The sequence below is a fragment of the Pipra filicauda genome, unplaced genomic scaffold, assembly GCF_003945595.2.
Source record: "Pipra filicauda isolate LSUMZ 115617 unplaced genomic scaffold, ASM394559v2 scaffold1064_size63428_pilon, whole genome shotgun sequence".
Taxonomy (NCBI): Eukaryota; Metazoa; Chordata; class Aves; order Passeriformes; family Pipridae; genus Pipra; species Pipra filicauda.
The window spans coordinates 30,829-55,090 of NW_024103501.1; the positions used below are offsets into that span (position 1 = coordinate 30,829).

Consider the following 24,262-nt stretch of genomic DNA (forward strand, 5'->3'; position numbering starts at 1 on the left):
ACAGGAGCATCCAGGCAAAGCCCCAGGATGGAGCAGGACCTGCCCAGGCCCCGGGAGCTCGGGCTGTTGTCCCAGCTCAGCTCGTGGCAGGAGGAGCTGAGGGTGCCCCTGTCCCCTCTGTGCCCCCCCAGGGGTGGCAGAAGCCCCTCGGGAGGCAGGTCCAGAGGCACCATCCCCTGTCCCAGGGGCTCCCCGAGCTGCCCTGCACAGGGTGGGCACATGGGGGGTGGGCTCAGGTGGGTCTGAAGGGCCGTCCAGCACCTTGGGGGGTGACCTGGGGGGCTGGGACTGAAAACCCCTCGGAGCTGTGCAAGTCCTTGAGACAACGAGCTCCTGCTTTTCTAATGAACAGCCTGAAGAACAACCCAAGTGGAATCCTGTTTTTGTTCTCCAACTTGCAGAGAAAATCACAGACCCTGCCTGGAGCACCTCCTGCCCCTCCTCCTGTACTGCCCTTGCCACTCCCACTATCATCCCAGTCACTTTCAGTCACTCCCAATAGGATCCCAGTTGCCCCCAAGGTGGTCCCAGTTGCTCCCAATCCCCCGCACGATGGTTCCTTTCCCTCTCAAGGACTCCCAGTCTGAGTCCAGTATGGCCTCAGGCACTTTCAGTCACTGCCTGGAGGAGGCCATTTGCCCCTGCATGGTCCCAGTTGCTCCCAGGATGATCCCACTATGTGTCCAGTATGTGTCCCAGTATGCTCCCAGGAACTTGTAGACACTTGCAGTACAAATCCAGTTTGATCCCAGTCATCCCCAGTATGGTTTCAGTCCCTTTCTCATACTCCCAGTATTATTGCAGTCACTCCCAGTATGGTCCCAGTATGAGCCCAGCAGGGGCCCAGCTGCTCCCACTCTGATCCCAGTTGCCCCCAGTGTGGTTGCTCCAGGATGGATCAGGAATGGGGACCCCTCTGTGCCCCCCCCTTGTGTCACCCTGTTCTGGGAGAGCTTTGGGGGGACATCTGCACCCCAACACGGCATCCAACACATCCCAAAGTGTGCTGGGACCCCTTTGAACCTGGGAATTGAGGGGAACCATGGAAAACCCTTCTCAGAGAGAAAATTGGGTGACCTGAGTCCTGGATGCTTTAAGGAAAGAGGTCTGAACATTTCTTGACTAATGGAGGGGGGTGACGTTTTTATTCTTGACCTTTCCAGTTCTCCATTTGGGGGCAGGATGTCCTCTGGGCCAATGTTTTGTTCCCTTTGCAGTGAGTGCAGCCTCAGAGGGCTGAGCCCTCTCTGGCTGGGCTTGGCCTCTCCTGCAGAGACTCAGGCCTGGCTGGGCTGCCCCAGGCAGACGCTGCAGGAAGAAGAGCTCAGGCCGCCTGGCTCTGGTGTCCCTGGGGCTCAGCCTGTGCCCCATTGCTGGGCAGGGGCTGAGCCCCCCCTCTGCCTCGGGGCCTTGGCCAAAGGGCTGGCAAGGAAGAGGCCCAGCAGCCTTGGGGCCTGCCCAGCTTTCCTCCTCCCTGGGGGCTCTCAGTCCTCCCCTGACACCGTGTGGGCCCAAGGCCTTGCTGGCTTCGGGCTCACGGCCCGCCGGCCCCATCCCAGCGGCCTGACCCCCCTCCTTCCCCTCTCTCCAGCCTCTCCTGCCTTTTCTGGCAAGGGGCCATCCAAGGAAAACCCCGGTTCTCAGCAATGGCACCTGTGGCACGGCTGCAAGGCTCCAGTGGGCCAGGCAAGAGCAGGAGCAGCGAGAGCCTGAGGAGCCAGGAGATGCCCTGGCTGGGCATCGTGCTGCTGCGGGACGAGCTGACACCTCTGCACAGTCTCTGCCCGTCCCTGCCAGCCGACTTCTGCCCAGGCTCTGGGCACGGGGACGCAGCACTGACAGTTTTCAGCCCCCGCGCTGTTCCACAGAGGCTGTGATGTCACAAGGCCCTTGCCTGGCAGCCAGGAGATGGGCAAGGCAAGGCAAGGACGGAGCCTCGGAGCCACCAGCACGCTGTCCCCAAAGGCTGGGCTGGCACAGAAGCCCAGAGTCCCTGAGCTTGGCAGAGACTTGTGAGATCAGCCGGGGTCCAGCCTACGCCCCATCCCCAGCCCGTCAAGCAGACCACGGCACTCAGTGCCATGGCCAGTCTTTGCTTAAACACCTCCAGGGACGCTGACTCCACCACCTCCCTGGGCAGCCCATTTCAATACCTAATCCCTGTTTCTCTCCAAAAAGTCCTGCTCCTGTCCCTGACAAACAGCCCCTGACAGGCAGGTCCTCGTGTCCTCTTGTCCTGTCGCCTGTTGTCTGGGAGAAGGGGCTGACCCCCACCTGGCTCCAGCCTCCTGTCAGGAAGTTGTGGACAGGGAGAAGGTCAGCCCGGAGCCTCCTCTTCTCCAGCTTGGAGAAGCCCAGCTCCCTCACCTGCTCCTCACAGGCCATGCACTGCAGACCCTTGCCCAGCTCCATTGCCCTGCTCTCTACCCACTCCAGCCCCTCAAGGTTCTCCCTGAATTGAGGGGCCCAGAGCTGGACACAGCACTCCAGGGGTGGCCTCACCAGTGCCCAGTCCAGCAGAAGCATCACTGCCCTGCTCCTGCTGCCACACTCTTTCTGATCCAGGCCAGCCTGCCCTTGGCCTTCTTGCCCACCCGGGCACCCGCTGGCTCAGGTTCAGCCTCTGTCCACCAGCACCCCCAGGGCCTCTCCCACGGGGACCCTTTGCAGCTCCTCTGCCCCCGGCCTGGAGCTGCAGGGGGTTCTTGTGGCCAGAGGCCCCAAAGGCACCAAAGGCACTCTTGAACCTCATGCCCACGGGCTCGGCCCAGAGGTCCAGCCTGTCCAGGTCCCTCTGCACAGCCTTCCTACCCTCCAGCACATCCACACTGCAAGCCAGCTTGGGGTCCTCTGCCAATTTGCTCCTGGAAGACTCAATGCCCTCCTGCACATCCCCACGAAAAATAGGCAACAGGACTGGGCCTGTTACCCAACAAATTCTAGTGCTTGACAAAGGAGCCCACCCAGCAGTGGGGAGAAACTGCTGGCAGGAGATTGAATGGGGCAATAGACAATGGATGATGGACAAGTTCTGGGCCATGGCCTTTTGTTAGAAAAACAAAGTAAAAGCTTAAGGCCTGCCATATTTCAGTGGTCAGAGACCTGGCAGAGAAATCTCTTTTTGAGACCTGGACACTAAGAAGGCAGAATTTCTAAACCACAAAGACCCTTAGAGAAACCAGAGATGAAGACAAAACTAACACAGTTACTGAGGCTCTCCCTATATAGGGAAAAGACAAGAAAAGGACAAATACTGTGGACTAAGTATCATGCAAAGTGAGAAATCAAGAGCCAATGGAAGAGAGAAGAAGAATTCCTGCAGAGAACTGCTAAGCCAATGGACAGGAATTCCTTTGTCTGCTAAAATGTAGAAATAGTTAAAAGTTTTGAGAACTGATGTACAGGTGTTAGAGAGCAATTGCTGTGTCCCTTCAGCGCTGAATGAAGTAGGGTCACCTCTGGAACCCAACCAACTGCTCAGAGATTTTATTCCCCGGCTTTCACTGACAGATTCTGGGGACCCAGATGAGACAAAGCAGCGCCGACAGGGCAGAGCAGAGGAATCGTTGGCCCTGCAGCGTGTACCAAAGGAGTTTTGGGGAGATCTTCCAGTTCCCTGCTCTGGAGAGTTCACCACGCCTTCTTTTCTGGGAAAAAGAACAGGCCATGAATTTTGGGTCCATGATTTTAAGGCCTTTTACCTGCACATAAGGCACAGCACTGGGAAGGACACAGCGTGAGGCTGAGAGGTTTCTGTCCTGGTTTGTGGGCTTGGGTGAGATTGGGCCAGAATTACAGGACACCTGTAAAATCTGGGCTTTGGGAAAGGTTGGGGAGGGTTGGGAAAGGTGTTCAAAGGATGGTTTTGCCTGAGGTGCTAAACATGGGAGTGGGTCTATCTTCCCAATTCCCAAGAGAAGAGATCCCAGAAAGCTCCTCTGCAGGTTGTGTTTTAGGGAACAGGAGAAGAGACCGAGGGTAAGGGGTTTCTTTCCTGGAGGGAAGGGCTGTCGTTCACTTGCAGGAGCCCTGCGCTGAAATTGCCAGTCTGACTGCCCAAACTGAACACAGCTGAAGATTCCTGCCAGACAAAAAGTACCAGCACAGAAAGCTCTTGCTGCCCATGGAGTGCTCAGGGTGGCCCCCCAACTGCATCTGAAACCCAAAGGTTCCAGGCTTTCTTTCCTGGGGGAAAGGCCGTGACATCCCAAAGAGTCCCGTGGCAGACAGGTGGGGCTGCACTGTGGGGGTGTGAGGTGTTGGTTCTTTGGTTTCCGGGGGCTATTCCAGAATGGAGAGGACAGGCTGTGACATCACAAAGGGGCCCATGGCACAGGGGTTGGGCTGCACTAGGGGCTGTGAGACATTGGTGTTTTGGTTTCCAGCAGCCATTCTGGAATGGAGGGGATAGGCCGTGACATCACAAGAGGGCCCATGGCACAAAGGTGGGGCTTCACTTTGGGGTTGGAGGGCGTTGGTTCTTTGGTTTCCAGGGCCCTTACTGGAATGGAGGGGACAGGCTGTGACACCACAAAGGAGCCCTTGGCACACGGATGGGGTTGAACTGTCACATGGTGGGGGCTTGGTTCTTTGGTTTCCAGAGGCCATTCCAGAATGGAGAGGATAGGCCAGAGTGGATAGGACAACAAATGGGCCCAAAGCACATGGGTTGGTCTGCACTATGGTGTGGGGTGTTGGTTTTTTGGTTGCCAGGGCCTATTCTGGAATGGAGAGGACAGGCTGTGACAAGAAGTGCCTGTCAGAACTGCAAAGACGGACGCACAAGAATCTTATGTGGACATATTCTCTGCTCTGCCCTGTACACCTTAGTGTTGGGGTCAAAACTCAGCCTCTCTGCTTCCCTCTCCTAAGGGACTTGTTCTTAGACATCCCTTTCCCCTCCCGGCAATTCCCAAGCCTGTACCTGGCTCTCATCCCTTCTCTGGCTCAGAGCCCTTTCACTGGGATGGAGTTGTGATGATATTTTTGGTCTGTGTTTGGCCTTAGCCACCTGCAGTAGTTTACAGTTCTTCCTGCCAAGTTCACTGATAAAACACTAAATTTGCCCTTGGAGGGAGAACTTCTATATAAACTGTTTTAATTGGTCTCCTGTGATTGGTTACTGGCTCGTCAAGGGCATTTGGAGGAGAAAGTGATGATGAGGTGAGGAAGGCTCTCCCCCAGACTCAATTGGGAAAGACCCCCAGGACTCACTGCGCCTGCGTGAGGGGATTTCCAAAGTTCTCACCCATGCACAGAAGGGGGGCACTGACATAACCAAGGGGGTGGGATTGGGAACCCCTGATGGGGCGGTGCTGGCCACCCCTCCCCGGGCAGGTGTGCTCAATGAACTGTATGAAAGCAGACACGTTTTCCCTGCTGGTGGCCGGCTCTACACGAAGGACCAAGTTGCTTTTAGCGGGGACGCCTGCTGGAGTGGGAGCCTGCCAGCCCTCCGGAACACGCAGCTGCTGCAGAGAGGCTTCAGAAGTGGTTAGAGTGGGTAAGACTCTCTTATAGGTGACACCTGGGTGAGTAGGGTGCTGTGCCTTCCTTTTAGGGTCTTTTTGTTCACTTTTCTCCTCCCTAATCCCTTTCTCTTGAGTGCCTATGTTTTCACTGTTAGCCACCTTTCATAATAAATAGTTACTTTCTTAAGTAGCAACGGTGTCTAGTTTTTCACCTTCCAGTATCTCTGGGACCTTTTCCCTCCCTGATACACCGCATGTGCCTAAACCACCTTTCTCCAGGATTTTGTAGTTCTGAGAGTGTCCAACCCCCCCTGTTCCCAGGATTTTTAAGGTCTGAGAATATCCAAACCCCCCTGTTCCCAGGATTTCTGGAGTCTAGGAGTGTCCACATCCCTCTTTTGTGATATTTTGGGGTCGGGGAGTGTCCAAACCCTCCTGTTGCCAGGATTTTTGAATCCCCCCCACTTCTCCCCAGTCACCAGGAGTGCAGAGAACTGGGAAGCTTCACTGTGTGCAGGGAGCTGGCGATGGGCTGATATCCCACATTCTCCTTTTCCCCACCTTTCTGACCTCTCCCAACCCTTTCCCATCATTCCCCACTCCTCAGTCCTGTCTCACTCCCATCCTCCTTTGGGGAGTACCACTCCCCTGCCACTGAATTTGGGATTCCCAGCACCTCTTTTATGGGGTTTACGTGGGTCCTTGCACCTCTTGGGGTGCACTGGGTGCCCCGTTGGGGTGCAGATGCCCCCACAACCCCCCTATGAACAGGGTGACACGTGGAGGACTCAGGGGGTTCCCCATTCCCGATCCATCCTGGGGCTGGTTCTGCCCCTCTCAAACTCTGCTCCCCCCGCGGTTTCCCCCCAAGTCACCCCCAGCCCCTTCTCTCCAGTGAGCAGGACTGCAGAGCACTGAGAAGCTTTACTGGGAGTACTGGGAACAGCTGGTTAGTGCGGGAAGAAATACAGGGAAGGGGGGGACATGCAAACCCCCAAAATCAGCGCAGGGTTTGGGGGGTCCTGGCTGGGTCCAAGGCCACGGGGAGGGGCTGCGGCCGCCGGCGGCTCAGGAGCTCTGTGGGGAGAGAAAAGGGGGTGAGAGAAAAAGGGCTGGGGGGGTAGGGGGGACCCAGAGGCTGTGGGAGAGCAAGGGGGGAGACATGACCCCCGGGGACCCCCCTTTACCTTCTCCCGCAGGTAGAAGCCGAGCCCCAGCGCCAGGAAGACCAACCCCCGACCCCCACCAGGATCTTGCTGCGGACGGTGTCTGGTGGCATCTCTGGGGGGAGCCGGGGGGGTCAGCACCCCCAAAACCTCCTCCCACGCACCCCCCGGCACCCCACAGAGCCCGGCCCGCTCTCCCCCAGCCCACCCGGGGGTCCCTCAAACCTCCTGCCAGTCCCTTCCCATCCCCTCTGCGATCCCACCAAGCCCCTCCCAGACCCTTTCGGACCCTCCCACCCCCCTCCCGTCACCCCCAGCACCCACCAAACTCCCTCCCAGTTGCCCCCAGTTGCCCCCTTTCACTCCCGGCCCTCCTGCCAGTGTGCCCCCAGGGCTGGGGCGGCCGGGCCGTACCCCAGTGCCGGCTGAGGGGGTGCTCCAGGCTGACGTGCTCCACCTGGCAGCTGTAGGTGACCCCGCGCCGGGGGGGGATTTCCAGCAGCACCAGCACCTGGCAGCTCCAGTCCCCGTTGGGGATCACGTCGGTGGCCACCACGTGCTCCGGCAGCTCCTGCCCATCCTGGAACCACCTCACCTGCACCGGCGCAGGGTAGAAATCCATCACGGAGCAGAGCAGGCGGCCGGGGCCGGGCTGGGAGCTCGACGGCACCAGCGAGATGGACACGCTGGGGGGCACTGGCAGGGACGGGGGAGACACTGGGCTGAGCTGGGGGGCACTGGCAGAGACAGGGGAGAGGGCTTGTAGGACATTGGGAGGGATTGGGATGGCACTGGGAGGGACTGGGAATAGACTGCGCTAGAAGGGGATGGGCTGGTGGGTACTGGGGAGAGAGTTGGGAGATGTGGGAGTGAAGTGAGAACGACTGGGAATGAACTGAGAGGATCTGAGAGTGCAATGAGAGAGACTGAGAATGACTGGTCTGGACTGGGAAGGAAGCGATGGGGACTGGGAGGCTGAGTCGTGGTGAGGGAAGTGTTTGGTTTGGGTCTGCCCGGCAACTGGAGCGTCATCAGAGAGACGCGCTGGGATTGGCTGAGGGCCGTGAGCTCGGTGGCCCCAGTGGGGTGGAGACGCGGGGGGGCACTGGGAGAGACTGGGATGGAGTCCAAAGAACTGGAAGGGGTCCAAAGACCACGGGAAAGGGCACAGGGAGGGCTGAGGGGTCTGGGGTGATTCCCAGGGAGGGTTTGAGGGGCTCCAGGGTCATTCCCGTGGCAGGGGCTGAGGGGACCCGCTCTGCCCCACGCTCACCTCTGCGATTCACCAGGAACGGGGTGGACCTCCTCGTAGTTGTGCCGGCAGAGCCTGTCCACCTCACCTCGTTTGTACTCCAGCCTTTCTGGGTCACTGTTCCAGTATCTGGCCTGGATCTCCCCATCCGGGGTGTCCCCCACATAGACCCCCACATCGCTGTCGAAGTGCACCAACTGCTCCGGGTTGTGGATGTACCTCAGCACCTACCTCACCCGCTCGGTGCCTTTGATGAAGTGACACTCGTGCTTTACCATCTCCTGGAACACCCCTGTGTGTGCAGGACACGGGTCAGGGCGTGTCCCGTCCCCTCCCCATCATCCCCCAGCCTCCCACAGCAGGGTGGGATCTGAAGGGGACAACACCGGACCCCCCTTTCCCACCCCTTTCTGCTCCACGGACGCCCCAGCACCGGCTCTTGGCTAGGGGGGAACCCCCCCATCAGCCCCCCGGGGACGGACAGGGGGGTTGGGGAACCCCCCACTGCGCAACCAACCCCCAAAACCGCAGGGAACCGCTCCAGGGCTCAAGGGAAACCGAGAGACCCCCATGGCACCCCTCTGTCTGCTCTCCCACACCCCCTCTTTCCCCCCTCTCCCACCCCTTTCCCACCGTCCCCTCAATCCCCAGACTCCCCCGCCCTCACTTTGGGGCTCCCACCCCCCTCCCACTCACTCTGGGCCTTCTGACCCTCCTCCCACTCACTTTCGGGGTTCCCACACCCTGTTTTCTCCCCTCTTTCCCACCCCCCCGCTCACCCGACAGCTCCTCGCCCGCAGCCGGGGGGGCTCCCAGCACCACCAGCACCGCCAGCACGGCCCCAGCTCCCCGCACACGCTCCATGCCCAGCGCCGGACAGCTGCTGACAGCCCCAAACCAGCCGGGCGGCGCCGTTTTGGGGGGTTTGGGGCGCGCTGGGCTTGGCTGAGGGCGCAGTTGGGGCCCTTTTTTCGAGGCGTCCTCCCGGCGACTGATGAGTCATCAGCGCGGCGCGCTGGGATTGGGCGCGGGCGGCGTGGGCGCTTTGGGATTGGCTGAGGGCCGTTGGGGGCCCCCGCGGCAGCCCCGGGGCTGGGGGGTTCGGGGGGGTCCGTGGGGGAGGGGGGAGCTCAGGTGAACCCAAAATTGGGGATCCAGGGAGTGCAGAGAATTGGGAAACTTTACTGGGAACCTCGGGAGCAATCACCTGGTGTCAGAACAAAAGCAGGTACAGGGGGACACACGACCCCCCCAAAATCACCGCGGGGATGGATTGAGGGGTCCAGGCTTGGACCCTCAGCCCTCCAAGGACCCTCCAACTCCCTTCTCAGCCTTTCCATTTCCCCACAAAGCCGCTCCCATCCCCAAAACGTTCCCCCAAACTCCCTCCCAGTTGCCCCCAGGACTCACCAAAGCCCCTCTCAGCCCTCCCAGCACCCACCAACCTCCTTCTCAGACTCTCCATTCCCCACCAGACCCTTTCCCTTGCCCCGCAAACTCCCTCCCAGTTCCCCCCAAGGCCCCCAGAGCCCCTCACCCCCCTCCCAGTGTGCCCCCGGTGCTGGGGGGGCCGGGCCGTACCCCAGTCCTGGCTGAGGGGGTGCTCCAGGCTGACGTGCTCCACCCGGCACCGGGGGGATTTCCAGCATCCCCAGCACCTGGTAGGTCCAGTCCCCGTTGCCTCAAGAGAGCGCGGAGGAGAAGACTCCAGGCCAGGGGAGTGGATGAGATGAGATAAAGAGAGCAGGTCCTTTAGTGGAGCCTCAGGCCAGGGGAACACACACGACGGGCACCCCCAGGCAGTGGCTCTGGGATTTTAGAACAAGGTCCATCCAACCCCAGATCTCTCCACCCCCCACTTCTGCCCCGTTCTGCCCCCGACACACCCCTTTGGGAATTGGGCTTGGGGTCTTTGGGACCCCTTCTTCCTCAACTTCATCTTCTTCGCAGCACCCACAGTTCTTGGAGCTCCTCCCGAGTTCTGGGCTTGAAGGTGGCTGTGTCTGTGGGATGTCTTCTGGTCCAGGCTTTTCTACAATTCTACCTTGAAAAGAAGACTAAACACGCTAACGGGATTTAGAGGGGTTGATATGGGATGGGGTAACAGGGTTGGGGATGTGCAAACATTATGCTACAGGGTAAGGGATAGAATGCAGCTCCATTAAAATCTACAATCACTACACCACTACTTCTAAAATCTACAAAAGATAAAAAAACCAAAAAGCTCTGAGGCATCACACCTCTTCTTTTACAGTTCTATCACAACTTTTTATAAGTCAATCATATTATATTATAGAGCTCCATTTCTATGTTGGTTAGGTACATCTTTTATATACCTTTATATAACTTTTATAAACCTTTTAATGCCTTAATAAAATCCCAGGGATCTTGCTTGGAACTCCCCCGATCCAGGGACTGAGAGGATCTCCCTGAATAACACTTTCAGTGGGCACTGGAATCCTCAGGGTCCTGGAACCCCTGGACCATCAACAGCTTTGTCCCTCCAAAGGGGTCCCAATTTGTTTCCAATGGTTCAGGAATACAAAATAAACCAAATACCAGTTTCCAAAACCAAATCAACTTATAAGTCCAGAAATCACAAGTTAATATCCAAAATAGCAGAAAGGATTTCTTCAAGATTCTTTCTTTGCAACCTGAAGTACCCATAATACAAAAGAAACCAAATACCTGTTTCCAAAACCAAATAAACCAAATACCAGTTCCAGAACCAAATAAACCAATGAGTCCAGACTCCCAAATTAATATCCAAAATCATGGCTGGGCTGCATGAACGAAGATTTGGGAAGGGCTCTGCCCACATTTGCTACAAGCACACTGGTGGCTAAAGAGGCCAATACGAGACAGACACGTCCAGTTGCAAAAGGCAGAGCAGAAAGACTCCTTGGATGGGATCGACAGGACACGGTTCTTTCTGCGTTGTCTTTTCTCCTCGATGGTGATCCTGCTGCGTTCTCAAAGGAAGCAGCAGCGTTAGAGATGGGGTGTCTCCAGACCTCCTGACTGGAGGCCAGAGTAGACCAATGATGAAGATCAATGTGGCCAAGGCTGAGATGTTGTTTCAGGCAGTCCTTGTATCTCCTCTTCGGGGCTCCTCTCTTGCGGCAGCCGGTGGCAAGTTCACCACAGAGCACGATCTTAGGGAGGGGGGGGTTGGTCCTTCATCCTGGAGACGTGCCCTGCCCAGCACAGCTGTGTTCTCAGCAACATGGCCTCAATACTTGTGACTGCTGCCTGTTCTAGAACAGATGGATTGGTCACATCATCTGACCAGTGGATGTTTAGGATTGTACGGAGGCAGCGTTGATGGAAGCGTTCCAGGAGTCGCAGGTGGTGGCTGTAGATGACCCAGGATTCGGATCCATATAAGAGAGTAGACAGCACAATGGCTCTGTAAACACTGATCTTGGTACTTTTCTTCAAGTGTTTATTTTGCCAAACTCTTTTATGGAGTTTTCCAAAAGCTCTCTATGCCTTTGCTAACCTGTTGTCCATCTCTCCGTCAATCTCACCATCCGAGGAGATGAGGCTCCCGAGGTAATTAAACTGCTGGACTGATTTGAGCTCTGACTGGCCAATGGTGATATGGGGATGATGGAAGACTTCCTGAGGTGCAGGGTGATGGAGAACTTCTGTTTTCTTTAAGCTGACTTCCAGCCCAGAGAGCTCAGCAGCCTCAGCAAAGCAGGATGTTAAACGCTGCAGAGCTGCTTCTGTGTGAGCGACGAGGGCGGCGTCATCAGCATAAAGCAGCTCCTGGACAAGATGGTTTAAGGTCTTGGTGTGGGCCTTCAGTCCCCTTAGGTTGAAAAGGCTTCCATTGGTACGGTATCAAATGTAGATCCCGTCCTGATCCTCGAGGTCTGCCATGGCCCTTTGGAGCATCCTGCTGAAAAAGACTGTGAATAGGGTTGGAGCGAGAACGCAGCCGTGTTTTACACCGTTCTTTATTAGAAAGGGCTCAGAAAGTGCATTACCATATCTGACTTGGCCGTGCTGATCCTCATGGAGTGAGATAATCATTTTAAGGAACTTGGGGGGACAACCTAAATGTTCCAAAATCTGCCATAGGCCTTTTCTGCTCACAGTATCGAAAGCCTTGGTGAGGTCAACAAAGGTTACATAGAGACCCTTGTTCTGTTCCCTGCACTTCTCTTGCAGTTGTCTGAGAACAAACACCATGTCTGTGGTACTCCTGTTGACTCTGAAGCCACACCGACTTTCAGGTAGAATTCCTTCTGCTATAGTGGGTATTAGTCTGTTCAAGAGTATTCTTACCAGGATTTTGCCAGCAATGGGGAGCAGAGTAATACCCCGGTAATTTGAGCAATCTAGTTCGCCTAGTTCCCAATGGCATACCACAAATTCGTGACATTTGGCATGGAGTGCAAGGCCCCCATGTTTCCAGACTTCAGGAGGAATTCCATCAACCCCAGCTGCCTTGCCGATTTTCGCCTGCTGTATGGCCTTGAGGGTTTCTCCTAAAGTGGGGGCAGTATCCGATTCGTATTTCACCGCTTACTGTGTGATGGACTGAATTGCTGAGTCTTGGACTACACAGTTGGTACTGAAAAAAGTCTGAAAGTGTTCAGATCATTGATTCAGAATGGAGGTTTTATCTGTTAGAAGTGTTTGACCATCAGCACTGAGTACTGGGCTTTGGACCTGGTATGCAGGCCCATATGCTGTTTTCAGAGCCTCACAGAATCCTTTGTGATCACCCGTATCTGCGTATAATTGAATTTTTTCAGCTAGATCAATCCACCACTTGTTCTGGATATCACAGAGTTTCTGTTGGAGCTTGTGCATGCAAGACGAAAAGCTGTTTTTCTTGCATGACAGGACGGCAGTGCAAGGTGTGCTTGGTGGGCAGTTCGCTTCAGAGAACAGAGCAGAGCTGCTTACGTCCTAAAATGCCCCCATATGAGCAGGAGGCAGGAGCAGAGGCACTGTTCACGAGTGCCATTGTTGATTGTCTTCATCAGAGAGCTCCTGAAGTGCTGCTGGGAGGACGGTAATACAGGACCTAGACATCAGGTTAGGGCAGGGGCATAAAAAGGTCACGTGAGAGGTGTAATGCAGGAGTAAATGCAGAGACTTTGTCTGGGTAAGGGATACAAGGAGCCTCCCCAAGGATGACAGGGATAAAACCAGCTGCTGCAAGACGTGATGAAAAAAGCCATCCAAGCAAAGTCATGCCCGAGCTGGATGCCCCAAGTATAAAAGAAGAAACACCTCGGAGTGGAGCAGGAGCCATATGAACTGTGCTGAGCTGGGCAGGAGTGAAACCACCTGTCCTGAGAAGAACTGAGTAAAACTTGATGCCCCATTCCAGGCAGGGGCCAAAGCAGGCAGTTCAAGTGTTGTTAAATAACAACCAGCTGCATCCTTGGCGCATGAGAAACACTATCTGCCTGCTGAGCAGAGGTTACACCAGGTGTCCAGAGGACTGCCTGTTGCTAAACACCTCTGAAACTGTCGGGATAAATAGGACCCTCTAACAAATTGGCTTTTTAGTGTTAGAAAGCAAGTGATTACTTTTATTTGCAGCCCTGCGTGTGCATGTGGCTGACAAAAATCCTGCCTCCGTCCTGACAGCAAGACATCGCTTTTCACCTATTTATACAGATTTGGCAAACAAAGAAATTAATGTTCATTGCTTCCAAATTACATCACTCACTCCCTTTCATTAATTAGTATTCTATGTGGTATTGGTTATTAATTTCTCACTTTCTACTGTAATAACTTCATATCTTTAATCTTTTTTGTATATTTTCCCTCCCCTAGGGATTTTCTGACACAAATGCTGAGCCTTTGTTAGTCTTCTTCTTTAGCTGCTGGTTTCTGCAGAAGGTCCTTGTAGTCCATAAATCTTGTGTTCCAGATCTCCTCCTTCAACAGGACATCTTTCTCTGACAGGCTTTCTCCACTGAAGCCTAACAGGGTTAACTTCAACAAAACCTACAGTTTTAGGACTTTTCCCAGGCTGTGTTCTCCCAAAGGAGCTTATGACAATTTTTACTCCATGCTGGCTAAAGTTGATTTAAGGCTGAACGCACCGCCTATGATGTGTGTTAAAAACAACTAATCAAAAAGTTAATTAGGAACACTAAAAAAATTAGAAAAGTTTTATGATTTCCAACAAGCCCAAAACAACATAGGCCAAGTGCAGCAGGGACAAAACTGTCTCTATCCATTGATGCCAGGAAAAGGCAACAGTAGTAAAACTCAACAGCCACAGGTGCTATTAAGCCGGTATTTGTTTATTTCGGCGCCGGACGTGCAGGGGACAGCTCCGCCTAACACGCGCGTGCCCTCACCATCCAGAGTGGGAGTCTGGCTAAAGTTGCGGCTGATCCAAACCTAACCAAGCCTAGCGGCAGGAGTAAATGTGAAGCTGCTAAAAAGCCATCCAGGAACGTTTTCAGAGCTTGAGGACAAGACAGCAGCTGGGCGGGGGCCAGCAGCCAGCCAAGGTCCTCCCAGCGCAGCCTCTGAAGGGTTCCTTTGGCAGTCCCAGTTCAGGGTCAGCCCATGGTTGTACCCTGGGGGCAGATGAAATTAATTGGAAAGGAACCCATAAGAGTCCAGGTGCTTTGCTAAGAGTCTCACCGATAGAAGTGGCAGTGAAACCCTCAGCGTCTTGGGGGCCAGAAAAGCTGTGACCTGGCTCAGTTACAGCCCTGAGCAGGCTTTTACTCCTCAGGCCGTGTGGCTCAGGGAAGGTGTGGGAGCTCTGTCAGAGGATGACTAGCCCTTTGCCACCAGCACGGGGGGAGGTCCAGTGGCTTCCACCTGGCGGACGTGCCATGTGGGTTCCTGTGCCCAAGAACCATGTGGTTCCATGTGGTTCCATGTGGTTCCATGTGACCCCATGTCACAAAGGGGCAGAGATGTGGCACCCATCCGGTATCCTGAGGAGCGCGCCAACGAAAATCAGTTGGACAGAGTTGGCCTTCGGGATAACTCAGCTCCTTCCTTTGCTACTTGTGTGCCTGCCTTTTTTGGATGGTTTATTGGTTACTGACCATTTCTCCTCAACTTTCCTCCTCTTTCAAAGGTAATGCTTTGACTTTTGGCACAGATCATAGAGCAGGGTATAGGGGATAAAAGTATAGGCTGATTTATACCTTCCGAGCTGTAGGCTGAGCTGTTACAACTTTTAGAGGCTGGCCAGGTATGACCTAGGCTAGAATTCCAGTTTGCTGATTCTTGGTTTTTTTTCCATAGCCTAGGATAGGTAAGCAGGGAGGTGACTGTAGTCTGAGGGGATGGGCTCAGCCCACCTTGATTGCTGTGGGAGGGAGGGAGGCAGAAAAAGGAGAGCAGCAAAGGCAGCAGTTAAAGTAGTGGCTGAAAGACGGTCACTCCTAGGAGGTGGGAAAGCCAGAGGGCTCTGTTGCTGAAGCAGTGTCAGGAGAGCAGCAGGGCCTCTTCAGAGAAGGTACCGTACATTGGAGCATTTCAAAAGGGCCTTTGAACCCGCTGTGAGTTGGTGCCCCGCGCCTGATCATAAGGGCGTGAGCTGCAGCTCAGCAGCAGTTCCGAGCACCACTGAAAGACTTGGTGGGGGATGCCGTTCTGCGTTTCTTTAGAGTTTTGATACTTTCGGTGAGCTACAGTAATTTCTTTGCAACTAGGTGACGGGATTGGTGCTGTTCTCTTTCTGGAGAGAAAGACATCCTTGGTCATCTAAAGCATTGCACTCTCTTCCTGAGAGAGGCAATGGCCACAGCAGGGAACGACTCCTGTGAGTAATAGCTTCACCAGCAGGTTTGGACTTTGTGAACTGCCACAGGCAACTGACATGGCTGGTGGTCACATCCCAGAATGATGTGCTCACAACCTAGAGTGATCTCTGGGATGTTTCCTGAGAGCAGTCCAACTGACCCCCGTGTTTACAATTAGACCCAGGAAAACACCTTTTGTCGCTCCTCTGACACTAGGTACAAGACTTTGAAAGCTACCATTGCTCGTAGAGAGGTCTGCCATCCTTTGGGTTACCTTCCGTGCTCAGTATTTACTTGTTTTCAACAAGTTACAATCAGGAAAAGGGATGGCTTCACTGATAATCCAGTCTAGAACTCTACTGAGAAAGGAAGGTAGCCTGCGGCCCAGAAATCAGATGGTGGGTTTGTTGGACTCTCAGCAACGTAAACAGGGGAATGGATTTTTCCAAAACAGTAAATTTAAATGGCACTGTTTAAGCTTCCCCTGATGTTGTTGGGTTGGCAGTTGAAGCAGATGGTCCTGAGCGCTCCTGTAGAGACCTCACTGTTTAAATATGCCTTTGTGCCTCGTTTCATCTCTTTCCAAATGGAATTTCCCTGCAGTCATTGCCGAGGGAATGACTCCGCCACAAAGGATCCTCTTTCCCCCCGAGAAGATTTGCATGGTCTGGCAGCAAAGACAGAGTGCTGGAGCAGGACTCCGCAATGTGGGCAACACATGCTTCCTTAATGCTGTCCTGCAATGCCTGACATACACCCCGCCGCTGGCCAACTATCTGCTCTCCCGGCAGCACAGCCAGGCCTGTGAGTACTCTTAGGGACATCTCCCTGTGAATCTGTTAATCAAATCCCAAGGATTCCCAGAACCTGAAATTTGATTTAGGAGAAAAGCAGCCCTTTGTCAGCCCCAGAACTTGTGTTCTTTGTACACTCAGGAGCCACCTGTCCTGTCCAGCTGTCTTATTCTTCATGAAGGCACATCTTTCTAGCTCTGGGTCTCTATTCCTGCAAGTTAAAACCTCAGTTTAGCATTCCTCTGAAGAACATTTTCTATGCACTAAAACGTCCCGTGCTTGTTGAAACACTGGGAGGAGTGGCATATTGCACTGGAGTGGGAGTGGAAGAAGAGGAGTATTCCACCACGAGGGATATTTTGCTAACCAGAGGACCTTCTCTCCCTCCCTCCTCAGGTCGCCAACAAGGCTTCTGCATGATGTGCATCATGGAAGCGCATGTTAACAAGGTCCTGCATTCAGTCAGTGCCATCCTGCCTTTGGCTGTTCTCAGGGCTTTCAGATGTATGTGATTTCAGGTTCTTTGACAGGTTTTCTTCCCTTCCTGTAGGAGACAACTACTAACTTCCTGTTTCTTAGTCATAGGAGAACATTTTCAGCTTGGCAGGGAGGAAGATGCCCATGACTTCTTATGCTGTACTGTCAATGCCATGCAGAGAGCTTGTCTGAGTGCAAGCAACGAGTAAGCACAAGCAAGTTACCTTTACAAAGTTCTGAGCCCTTTGGACTCCTTGATGTGGCCTCATCAAGGAAAACCTCCAGCCGGGGCTTGGAGGAAGTAATGCTCTGTCTTACTACTTGTTTCCAGCTTGGACATATCATCTCAATCTACTACCATTGTCCATCAAATATTTGGAGGCTTTCTGAGATCCAGAGGTATGTTTCTACAACAGCTGCTCTCCTTGGCACTGCCTGTGCCCTTCTGTCTGCCTGTGCCCAACAGCTGGCCCTGGGACTAGCAGGACAGGTACAATGAGCACAAAGCAGGACCATCGTTCAGCTCACCATTGCTCGGCATTTTGATTTTTCCTTCCAGTCATCTGCTTCAGCTGCAAAGCCATTTCTGATTCCTATGAGGCCTTCCTGGATGTCCCCTTGGATATCAAAGTAAGAGGTTTTGCAGTTGTGCTTCAAGACATGGCAAGGCTTTTCAGAGTCAACACCTTTGTCCTGAAAGCATAGACTGTGAACACCAGAGGTCTTGGTCGTGGATGGGAAGGGGAACGGATGTTGTCCTCCTGCAGAGGCCATGGCACTGGTCTCTCTGTAGGTGCTGGCTTGAAGCTGGACAAGCACCCATTATGCGCTCTGCACCCTTGACATATCCTCATCCTTCTTTCCTTTGCCCTCCTTCAACACCTGTCTGGCTTCCAGGCTGATGGGTTGGATTGTTTTCACTACTGATGACCCTACATAATAACATCAGTAGCTCAATGGCAGGTGAGAGAGAGAGGGAGCTCTTGATTGCCCCTGAGAACCTCTGGGACAGGGGAAATGTTCAGCACCACACTCTCTTTCTGGCTCCTTCTGGATACAGCTTGCAGATTCATGGCGGGTCTCCTCAGCATCAGCTACAGGGGTTTTCTTGTCAGCTCCTGGAAAATGTTTGGGCCAGGGCATTTGCTGTAGCTCAGTGCACCGATTTCTCAATTCTCCAGGCAGCCTCATCCCTCCCTGCAGCTCTGGAGGACTTTGTAACACCTGAGCACCTGGATGGTGAAAACTGCTTTCAATGTAGCAAGTAAGATGATTCCTAACAACATATTAACACTAGACTCTGTGGGAGGGGGCTACAAGTCATTGAGCAGAAGTCATCTTCTCGTGGAAGTTTACTGCACACTGATGAGACACAGTTTTGTTTGTCTGGTTTTTTGGGGGAGGGGGGTTGGGGTTTTTTCTTTGTTTGTTTGTTTGTTTGTTTGTTTGTTTTAAATATGGCAGCGAATTGCCTTAAAATAGCATAAGGATGCACGAGACAAGAAAGGTTGTCTGACTGCCTTGGTGGAAGATAGGGTGCATTTCAGCGCTGTGCTCTGTGCTTGGTTTCAAGGTGTGAGAAGAATGTTGCCGCCACTAAGAGGTTCACTGTCCACTGTGCACCCAAGGTTCTCACTGTGTGTCTGAAGAGGTTTGACTGCTTCACTGCTGGGAAGATCAGCAAGGTGTGTACACTATTGGTGTGCAGCTTTCTCTTCAAGAAGCAGATTTCCTAAAGCAGTATGCTTGTCACAAGCTGCTTGTGTTGGGTTTTTTGTGGTCCCTTCTGGGGAGTGGAAAGTTCCTGTGGGAAGACAGGCAAGCACTGTGCTCTGATAGGGCTGCTTTGACTGAGAAGGGTTTCCTGCCACCCAAACGATTTTATGTTGCTTTATGGAAAACCAAGTGCCCATGAGCCCCCGAGATGTATTGATACACCTGGACTGGCCCCTGCACTTGGTAGGCTATTTCATGTCACAGACCAGGGTCATTTCTGAGCCCTCTTGGTCTCTCCATAGGTTGTAGAGTATCCGGAGTACTTGGATCTTCGCCCATACATGTCTCAGGCAGATGGAGAACCACTCCTCTACTCCTTATATGCTGTCCTGGTGCACAGTGGTGTCAGCTGTCATGGAGGACACTATTTCTGCTACACAAAGGTAAAAGAGCAACTTCCTTCCCAATGGGGAAAAAGGTGTGCTGGGGAAGATAAACTTTCCTGCCAGTGTTACTGACAGCCAAAGTTTTGGGGCAGAAGGCCTCCTTAGTGGCTGGACTGCATTTGTTTTGACATGCTCTCGGTTTGGCAGTTTCCTACCCGTGTTTTTGGAGAGAAACCATGGAGAGATCCTTGCCTTTTTTTTACAGGCCAGCAATGGATTGTGGTACCGGATGGACGATGAATCTGTGCAGCTGCGTTCCATTGACACAGTTCTCAGGCAGCAAGCCTACCTGCTGTTCTATGCCAGGTAATAACCAGGATTCAAATATGTTCAGAATACATTTCCTTTTCCTCATTTGCACTTGTGCTTCTCACCTTCCTGAGTGTTTTTCTCATCAAATGAAATTACTACCTGCATCATTCAGTGCTGTCAAATCTGAACTACTCCGTGTCTGTCCTTTACTGGGCTTCAGGCTGCGGCCCGGATGGAATCTGCTACTTGCCTGGTCTCTGATGTTGACTCTTGTAGATAAGAGGACTTAAAGAGGACCTCCAGGAAAGATGGGGAGGCACCATTTGTCAGGGAATGTAGTGACAGGATGAAGGCTATCAGTTTCCAGCTAACAGAGGGCAGGTTTCCATTAGATATTGGGAAGGAATTCTTTGCTGTAAGGGTGCTGAGACACTGGCACAGGTTGCCACAGCATCTGTGGGGGCCCCATCCCTGGAAGTGTTCAAGGCCAGGTTGGACAGGGCTTGGAGAAACCTTGGAATAGTGGAGGGTGTTCCTGCCCACCACAGCGGGGTGGAACAAGATAAAGTTAAAGGTCCCTTGCAACCCAAACAAGTCTGTGAATTTATGAAATGGAGGCTGTGGGAGGTATAGAGATGAGGTTTTTGTTGGGACAGAGGCAAACTTGGTGGGAAGACCCTAGCTGAGTTTCCCATTAGTGTCCTTGGTTAAGTCTTCTCTCTGTCATAGAAGCCTCTCTGAGAAAATGACTGAACCCCAGAGGAGGTTGCAACAACAGCTCTAAACTGAGATCACTCTTTTGTTTTTCTCCAGATGCTCTGATCTGAGAATTGGAGAAAGGGCTTCTTCCTCACTGGCACCATCACATGCCCCTTCCTTCCTCAGTCAGTGTGTGGCCAGCAGCAAGCAGGCGGGCTCTGTTGGACCACAGGGTCTGACTGGTAGGACTAAGGTAACTTTGGGGTCATGGGTCAGGGCATCAGAGGAATAGTGGATTTCTTTCTGGGATCTCAGCATTTCTCTTTTGCCCCTCACACACCGCACCTTTCTTCACAGCCACAACGCTGCTCCCTCTCCAAGCATCCCACCTGGATCCATCCCTTTGGTGCGCCTCTGGCCTTTTGGTCTTAGTAGCCCTCCAAAAGAGCCTTTTGGAGGCCCCAAACTGTCCTGTCCCAGAACTTGTAGGGGTTCCCCACTGCTCTGATCCTTTCAGGAGAAAAGGGCAGGAACTCTCCACAGCTCTCTTTGCAGGGCATGAAGGACACTGGCAGGGAGCGGTCCCGGAGCAGATTCCCTCTGTGGGGCAGGGATCTGCGCAGCTGGTCTGGGGACACCACAGACTATGACGACGCTTCAGAGAGAAGAACTGGTCCTCCAAGTCGTGACCGTGGTCCTAGGGATAGCACAGCTGCAAGGCCTTCCAAGAGGATCTGCCGGTGGGCTCCCGCTCCCAGGGCTGCTCAGGAGCAAACCTTGCTGAGGCAGAGGGAGCCAAGCAGATCTGTGCGGGGAACTTACAACCTTGGCAGCCGGTTTGTGCAGTACACAGACTATGACCGCTCACTGCGGAAGAGAAAGAGGGAGAGAACAAGTCCTCCACGTTGTGACCAAGTCTTAGTGAATCCTGCAGTTCCAGGGCCCTCCAAAGCCAGCTCCAAGCAGGCTCTCATGCTCCGGGCTGCTCGGGAGCAAACCCGACAGAGGCAGAGAGAGCAGAGAAGATCAACAGGGCAGGGCTATGATTGCCACAGCCAGGTTGTGCAGCACACAGACTACTGCCCTTCAGAGAAGAAGAGGAGGGTTTCCACGCCCCAGAGATTCACGTCAGACAAGCATTCAGGGCACTCTGGCAATGATGGCGTTGGATTATGGCCCTGGCTCAAGCAGAACGGAAGACTAGCACTGCGTTTATTAGCCAAGGCATCCTTGTTTTCGACACGCCTTCTCAGACCTGAGTGAATGATTTAGCTAAGTAGATGATAGTTACAATAATATAGAAATATCATTAGAAATATAGAAATATATATAGAAATATAGAATATATATATAGAAATATAGAGAGAAATATAGAAATATATACAGAAATATAATTTAGAAATATAGAAATATATACAGAAATATAATTTAGAAATATAGAAATATATATAGAAATATAGAATATATATATAGAAATATATATAGAAATATAGAATATATATATATAGAAATATATATAGAAATATAGAAATATATAGAGAAATATAATGTAGAAATATAGAAATATATATAGAAATACAGAATATATATACATAGAAATATATATAGAAATATAGAAATATATATAGAAATATAATATAGAAATATAGAGAGAAGTAATACTTTATAATACATTATTACATGTTATATATATTCAGCAATAGATAGTAATGTTATAAGAAATGTTATTAAAATAATAAAATAAGAAATAGTAAAATACTGTAATCAGAATTATTTATTCCACGTTGTACACAATTATAGCTACAAACATCTCAGCCTCGGCCATATCAATCAACAGAACTGGTCTACTCTGGCCTCCAATCGGGAGGCCTGGAGACACACCATCTCTAACGCTGCTGTTTCCTTTGAGAACGCACGCAGAATCCCTCTCGAGGAGAAAAGACAAGGGAGAAAGAATCATGTCTTGCAGAATATACCACCTAGGGAGTCTTTCTGCTGTGCCTTTTGCAATCGGATATGTCTATCTCGCATTGGCCTCCTAAGCCACCAGCGTACCTGTAACAAATGTGGATGGAGCCTTCTTAAATCTTCGTTCGAGAAGCCCAGCCACGATGATGTGTTTAAGACGGGTGTTCCATAATTTAGTGTTCTCACTGAAACCATGCAAATCGTGCGCCACTCGCTCACTTCCCACTCCTCCTTTCCTTCCCACTCCCCCTCCATCCGGAGGCAGGCTGGACGGGAGAATTGGAGGCACAAAAGGTAAAGATGGCAGGCTGAGATAAGAACAACTTACTGGAAACGGCAATGAAATAAGAAAACAGTACAGCAACAGAACAGTAACAGAAACAATACTAATAACCGAGTGTCCAAGGGAGGCAAATGACTCACACATGATTGCTCACCAGTTGGTGCCCAACTTTGCCACCACGCACACAACCTGGAAGAGACCCCTTCCCCCATCCTTGACAAAATGAGGAATAACCTCTATGTCCTGGCTGTGCCCCCTCCTGGATACTGCCCAAATTAACACTGCCCTGACCAGAAGCAGGACAATCACCTTCAGGATCTGCAGCACAGCTTTCGGCTCTGCACCGGAGGCACTGGATCCCTCCAGGCCAGGGAGGGGAGACATCAGAGATGAGCAGACTTTGGAAATCCCTCACCTCTCACTCCGGCCCATTTTTTCTCATTTTATGGGATGGAAGAATACATACCCAGCTCCGCCCAGTGTCCTTCTCACTGGAAATCCCCTGAGCTTTGATTCCTTTGCTGACATGCTGCTTCCTCTGGGAAAAGCAGCCAGAAAACCCAAGGCCATTGCTTTGAGTGAAGGTCTTTCTTAGAACACTTTTCCTGAAGTGCACCCAGGAAGGCTGGGCTGCAGCAGCACATGGCCCACATCTCCTCCAGAACACCTGGAAGCCCTTCTCTCACCATCCAGCCGCTCCCCTGCCCTGTCTTCCCCACCCCACAGGGATGCTGCCGAGGAGTTAACAAACTTCACAGTTCAATCCTGATATCCCACTGCTGACTGGGATGGGGGGAGACCAGGGGCAGTTTTGGCCCCCATCAGCACCAGCTCTTGGGACAGCCAGGCTCTCTCCTGACATGGGGGCTCATCTCTGCAGCTTTGCTGTCCTCCACAGGGTGTTTGCTGAAAAAAATCATCTTCTAGAAAAGATAGATGACACCAGCCCAGGGGTCAGCAGCACCACATGAGAGCTTGGCAAGATGCCCTGAGGACAGCCAGGCCAGGCAGAGAGAGGTGGAAGGACCACAGGGGCTCTCTGAAGCAGCCCCATTGTACAACATAGACAAGGGGGCTAAATAAACACTGGGCTGAAAGATGAGAGTGCTCTTCCAAGGGAAATTTACAGCTGCTGGACAGGCCTGGGGCTCTTGCTGGAAAGCTTCAGTCTCTGGGCTCCCGGTGCCCAAAGGCATTGCAGATAACTCCTTCTCAAGCAATGGCAGGGAGCAGGGTGGAGAAGTCAAGGATGAGGCAGATCAGAAAGACTGGGGCAGCACAAAGACATCTACAAGGGAGAGAGACAGCATCTGAAAGGCACTCCTTGCTGCCCTATGAGCTGGTGCCGTGGGCTCTACAACTGCTGCCTGCAGTCAGCTTGGAAGCTCCGGCAGTTTTAACAGGAGGTTTGTCTGCAAACAAGATGCAGAGACGTTACGATGATGGATGCGGGTATATTCCTGACCTAGGCTCTCCAGAGGGAGATTCGCTGTCTCCTCATGGGCCATAGAGGCTTTTAATATGGGATGAACTTCACTTGGTCTCCCCAAGCTCATGTCCAACCTGTTCCATGGCCTCTGACTGCGATCTGCTGTCCACCTAGCTTCATCCCCCCTCACAACCCTGGGGACTCCTTGGAGATGAATGGCTGCTGTGCCAGCACCTACTGCTCCAGGAAGGGAGTGCAAGGGGAAGATGCTACACTCGCAGGTGCAAAGAAGGTTCATTTTGCCATGGGATCCCAGGAGGTCACCATGCACATCGTCAATGGGGTCTGAAAAAAGAAAACTTACAGATGTTGAGGCAGCTGAGCTCATCAAGCACATGTGGAAAAGCTCCTGATTTCAGTATGGCTGGCTCTTTTGAAATGCCCCAGGAAGGAAGATTTGGTCTCAGGCATCATCAGCCCCATTGGCCAGTCTAGACAGAACTGCCGGGACTTGAATCAGAAGTTTGTGGATAAGAGATTTAGCTTCATTTAGCTAGAAAT

At 52.6% G+C, this 24,262-nt stretch overlaps 1 protein-coding gene, 1 long non-coding RNA gene and 1 pseudogene across 2 annotated transcripts; 1 reads left to right on the forward strand and 2 right to left on the reverse strand.

Moving 5' to 3' along the window:
• Positions 1 to 6,539: 6,539 nt before the first annotated feature.
• LOC113999501 lies at positions 6,540 to 8,762 on the reverse strand (annotated as a pseudogene).
• Positions 8,763 to 13,648: 4,886 nt separating this feature from the next.
• Positions 13,649 to 14,741, reverse strand: LOC113999498. The gene is made up of 2 exons (XR_003544894.2): positions 14,520 to 14,741; positions 13,649 to 13,836 (listed from the first exon to the last, which is right to left on the reverse strand). It is a non-coding gene; the product is annotated as an uncharacterized LOC113999498 (long non-coding RNA).
• Positions 14,742 to 14,863: 122 nt separating this feature from the next.
• Positions 14,864 to 24,050, forward strand: LOC114000537 (ubiquitin carboxyl-terminal hydrolase 42-like). Its single transcript, XM_039380030.1, has 14 exons — positions 14,864 to 15,351; positions 15,548 to 15,657; positions 16,241 to 16,441; positions 16,828 to 16,935; positions 17,011 to 17,113; positions 17,240 to 17,307; positions 17,468 to 17,538; positions 18,090 to 18,172; positions 18,482 to 18,593; positions 18,927 to 19,067; positions 19,276 to 19,376; positions 20,136 to 20,274; positions 20,577 to 21,148; positions 23,876 to 24,050. The coding sequence occupies exons 2-14, from the start codon at positions 15,633 to 15,635 to the stop codon at positions 24,048 to 24,050; spliced, it is 1,899 nt and encodes a 632-aa protein (XP_039235964.1). The 5' UTR covers positions 14,864 to 15,351; positions 15,548 to 15,632.
• Positions 24,051 to 24,262: the final 212 nt, after the last annotated feature.